The sequence below is a fragment of the Alosa sapidissima genome, chromosome 24 (assembly GCF_018492685.1).
Source record: "Alosa sapidissima isolate fAloSap1 chromosome 24, fAloSap1.pri, whole genome shotgun sequence".
Taxonomy (NCBI): Eukaryota; Metazoa; Chordata; class Actinopteri; order Clupeiformes; family Clupeidae; genus Alosa; species Alosa sapidissima.
The window spans coordinates 26102079-26107078 of NC_055980.1; the positions used below are offsets into that span (position 1 = coordinate 26102079).

Here is a 5000-nt window from a genome sequence, read left to right on the forward strand (position 1 = left end):
AAAACCTTCATTACAAACATTGATAACTTTGTTTGTTGACAGACTTTGCACTTTGTCTGCCGTGTGCCGTGTGTGTGTGTGTGTGTGTGTGTGTGTGTGTGTGTGTGTGTGTGTGTGTGTGTGTGTGTGTGTGTGTCTGTGTGTGTGTGTGTGCGTGTGTGTGTGTGTGTGTGTGTGTGCTGGAGAAATTGAGTGTGTGCACACATTTACTGTAGGTATTCATGCAATCAACAAAGAGAAAATATGCCTAAATGTTTTTAAACATTTTTAAACATACATGGGATTTCACTCTGAAGAAGATGCTGGCGAAACGTTGGTCATTTGCACCCATTAATGGAGAAATCCAGTGATTTTTCACAGATCTCCATTTCTCAAGGTCACCTTGTACTCTCTGTGGGCTACGAAAAAAGTGAAAACAATCAGTTTTAGGCCTACCTAGCTGTCCCCAGAGTGTAGCGCTGTGGCTGTCTGGCTGCTTTAGCTGTTGGTTGTAGCAGGTCGAGCTAGGTAAAGTCGATTGTTTTCTTTTCTTCATGCCGACAGTACAGTACTCGCAGTACAGTACAGCACATTCTGAGTGACCTGCACATTCTGAGGCGCTTGTGAGTGACCTGCACATTCTGAGTGACCTGTACATTTTGAGGTGCTTGTGAGTGACCTGCACATTCTGAGTGACCTGCACATTTTGAGGTGCTTCTGAGTGACCTGCACATTCTGAGTGACCTGCACATTCTGAGGCACTTGTGAGTGACCTGCACATTCTGAGTGACCTGCACATTCTGAGGCACTTGTGAGTGACCTGCACATTCTGAGTGACCTGCACATTCTGAGGCACTTCTGAGTGACCTGCACATTCTGAGGCACTTGTGAGTGACCTGCACATTCTGAGTGACCTGGACATTCTGAGGCACTTGTGAGTGACCTGCACATTCTGAGTGACCTGCACATTCTGAGGCACTTCTGAGTGACCTGCACATTCTGAGGCACTTGTGAGTGACCTGCACATTCTGAGTGACCTGCACATTCTGAGTGACCTGCACATTCTGAGGCACTTGTGAGTGACCTGCACATTCTGAGTGACCTGCACATTCTGAGTGACCTGCACATTCTGAGGCACTTGTGAGTGACCTGCACATTCTGAGTGACCTGCACATTCTGAGGCACTTCTGAGTGACCTGCACATTCTGAGGCACTTGTGAGTGACCTGCACATTCTGAGTGACCTGCACATTCTGAGTGACCTGCACATTCTGAGGCACTTGTGAGTGACCTGCACATTCTGAGTGACCTGCACATTCTGAGTGACCTGCACATTCTGAGGCACTTGTGCTCCTCTCTTACTGTTGCAGGTGATGTCATCATCCAGATTGCAGAGAGCCAGAGGAGGCTGACCAATGAGCTGGACGGGATGGTAGGTGACCCCTCAGCACATCCCTCTTTTCCTTATCCTTATCACATCCTTCTCTCCCTTTCTCCCCCTGCCTCCCTTCTTCCCTCTCCACCTCCCCTCACCACATCCCCCTCTTTCTCCCTCTTCATGTCCCTCTCTCCCTCTCTTTCTCCCTTATCACATCCCTCTCTCCCTCTCTCCCTCTCTTTCTCCCTTATCACATCCCTCTCTCCCTCTCTCCCTCTCTTTCTCACTTATCACATCTTGAATTTCCCCTTGGGGATCAATAAAGTATCTATCTATCTATCTATCTATCTATCTATCTATCTATCTATCTATCTATCTATCTATCTATCTCTCTTCTCCTCTATCCACACTCCTGTCTACACAAGGAGCACATACGTCTCTCATGACTTTAGTGTTTGCTACCATACATACTTTTGCACATTCAGTATGTCTCCTCAAGTCAATGCTTCAAGTGGGTGTCATTTTGAGCACCCCGGCGCTAAGTCTGATTTTTGGCCTCTCATCTCTCTGGGTGCATGCAGTTCCGCTGGTTCCACAGTGAGGTTCTGCGGGAGATGGAGAATAATGTGAAGCTGGACAAGGACTTCATAGCAGTGAGTTTGCTCATATTTTATTTATAACAGTGAGTTTGCTCATATTTTATTTATAACAGTGAGTTTGTTAATATGTCCTCATAACAGTGAGTTTGCTAATATTTCTTTATAACAGTGAGTTTGCTAATATCTATTTATAACACAAGTTTGTTCATATTTCCTCATAACAGTGAGTTTGCTCATATTTTATTTATAATAGTGAGTTTGTTAATATTTCCTCATACTGTAACAGTGAGTTTGCTAATACTTATTTATAACACTGAGTTTGTTCCCTCATAACAGTGAGTTTGTTCATAATGTCTCTATAACATTGAGCAGGGGTGAGGCAGGACACTAAATATTACCGGGAGGTTTCAAGTTGTAGTGGCCCCCTGATGGGTGGTGGGGGTATTAATGGGAGTATGACCCAACTTGACCTGAAATCCGGGGCTACTTCAAACAAACATGATCCGCTCATCTAAAAATCTACAGTAGTCTGTACACATCTCATATTCATCTCACAACCTGCAGGTCGGGTCATCGTAGTTGTCACCACGTTATGACCAGGGCTGTGGGGAGTGAGCGTGCGGGGCTGCGATCATACAGTCAAGCCTGCTAGAGGGCCCAGCAAAGAACGAATACAAACACAGCAATATCATGCCCTTTTTAAGCTCACTGTAATCAGCCCAGCCTCAAAACGTTACCGGCTAACAGGAAATTCTCCCGGAAACCACTCCACGGCTGTGAGTGAGCGTTCTTATCAGCAAGTGCTCACCATAATATTTCTTCATAACAATGACTGCTTGCTGTAATATCTTTTTGGTCATAACATTTCTCATAACTTAGAGTTCACTATCATTTCTTCATAGCAGTGTGTGCTCATTGCAGTGAGGGCTTCCCTGACACACTCATTCACTTGGTGACCATGGTGACATGAGGGTCAGAGCCTGTTTTGGGCTGATTGCTACCAACCTGACTATCACATGGGGTACGTTCGTAAATTCAACCTACGAACGGTTAAGTGTGCTTGGAGCGCTCGGAGTGGCAATTTACGAACGCACCCATGATGTCCAAAGCCGCATTTAGAATACAGTGATTATCTTTTCACTCATTGCTTGGCACTTCAAACACGGAGGTTAGCTTAACTTTGTCCTGTAATGATTTGCATTGCAAACAGTTTTTTAGAATAGAATAGATCTTTATTGTCAGTGTCACAGGTACAAGAAAATTTTAATTTATATAAAAAAAGAAATATAAATCAATTTTAAATATAATAAATAATTGAAGTGCTAGTGTTACCTAAAAAATAAATAGAAACATATAACATAATTAGCAGCATACATAGACATAGTCATCCACACCTAGTCATTGCATAAAAAATGCCTTTTGCCTGTAACTATTAGAAGTCGCTGGACTTCATCAATATTTCATGGTCGCTTGCAGCTACATCACTCTATATAATATATAACTGCATATGGGGAATGTTTTATGTCAATATCATGCATTATTCCCCTAATTTACCCGGCGGCTAGAACGAGGCTACAGGGTACACTTGCCATTACACCTCGGTCCAGCAGATGGTGGTAATGCACTCCGTTTGCAAACTGCAAAAAAAAACTCACTGAAGAACAGGCCAGCGAACCCTTCTTTTTCTTTTTTAAGCTATTTTTTGGCAGTTTGCAAACAGAGTGCATTACCACCACCATCTGCTGGACTGAGGTGTAATGGCAAGTGTACCCTGTAGCCTCGTTCTGGCCGTCGGGTGAATAAGCCAAATTTTTGTAGAGATGCTATGCTATGTTCAGGCTCCTAGAGCTCATTGTCAAATGTCTCCTGCTGGAGTATTTAGCTCCAACCTGGTTGATACAAAGTGTCTTGTGTCCTCCAGGGCAGCAGGCGGCGCTATGAGATGGAGGTGCATAACCACGCCTCAGCCCTGGACAGGCAGCAGAGACGTGGCCATCAGGTAGGTGTGAGGTTGGGACTAATGCAGCTTGGCTAACCCAGTGGTTCTCAAAGTGTGGGGTGGGCCCCACTAGTGGGGAATAGAGACATGACAGGTCAATCAGTCAGTCAATCATGCGAGTCAATCAGTCAGTATTACTACATCCTGTTTATGCACGTCATTACCTCATGACAGTGAGACAGGAGGGAATTTTTTAGTGCCTACAGTATGCCTTTCTTTTTTTGAGAAGGAAGATCATAAATTCAAAACAAAACAGCCACACGCAAACATAAGTGTCATAAACAGACCGACATCTGAATTCAAATGTAACGTGGAACCAACATGTGAAATCAGGTGGGCTTGAAAATTCTCTACCTCCCAAGTAGGGAATGGTAGAAAAGGTTTGACAACCACTGGGCTAAACCGAAGACCTTGGAAATGTATTGAAAAATCCAATGCAATATGAATTATCTGTTATACTGTACAGTACATGTCTGTGTGTGTGTGTGTATTGATGTGTGTGTGTGCGCACATGTGCATGTGTGTGTGTGTGTGTGTATGTGTGTGTGTATGTGTGCAGGTATGTGTGTGAATTAAACATGATAACACTTTTAACCCTGGCCACATGTGTATATCCATGTGTGTGTGTGTGTGTGTGTGTGTGTGTGTGTGTGTGTGTGTGTGTGTGTTTGCATTTGCATTCCCAGGATGTTGTTGAGTACACACATTTCCTGCGGGACAGTCAGAAAGATGCTCTGAAGGAGGAGGAGAGGAGGTATCGCTTTCTGGCAGAGAAGCACTGCAACCTCTCTCTGACCATAGCCCAACTCATGAACAAGGTGTGTGTGTGTGTGTGTGTGTATGTCACTTTCTCTCTCTCTCTTTCTCTTTCTCTCTCTGTGTGTAGGCTATGTATGTAGCATGTGTGTGTGCATCTCTTTCTTTCTCTCTGTTTTTGTGTATGTGTGTGTGTAGCATATCCGCGTGTGCGGTGTGTGTGTGTGTGTGTGTGTGTGTGTGTGTGTGTGTGTGCATGCGTGTGCGCCTTAAGCAAGTTAGACTCAAAA

At 44.3% G+C, this 5000-nt stretch overlaps 2 protein-coding genes across 2 annotated transcripts in view; one reads left to right on the forward strand and one right to left on the reverse strand.

Moving 5' to 3' along the window:
* Window positions 1-5000, reverse strand: part of LOC121700216 — a 1725899-nt gene that overhangs the window by 205380 nt on the left and 1515519 nt on the right.
* baiap2l2a (BAR/IMD domain containing adaptor protein 2 like 2a) overlaps window positions 1-5000 on the forward strand; it is a 15665-nt gene that overhangs the window by 3214 nt on the left and 7451 nt on the right. Inside the window, exons 4-7 of the mRNA XM_042083107.1 lie at window positions 1349-1410; window positions 1938-2009; window positions 3877-3954; window positions 4641-4772. Coding sequence (XP_041939041.1) covers window positions 1349-1410; window positions 1938-2009; window positions 3877-3954; window positions 4641-4772 — 344 coding nt within the window. The remainder of the gene's footprint in view (window positions 1-1348; window positions 1411-1937; window positions 2010-3876; window positions 3955-4640; window positions 4773-5000) is intronic.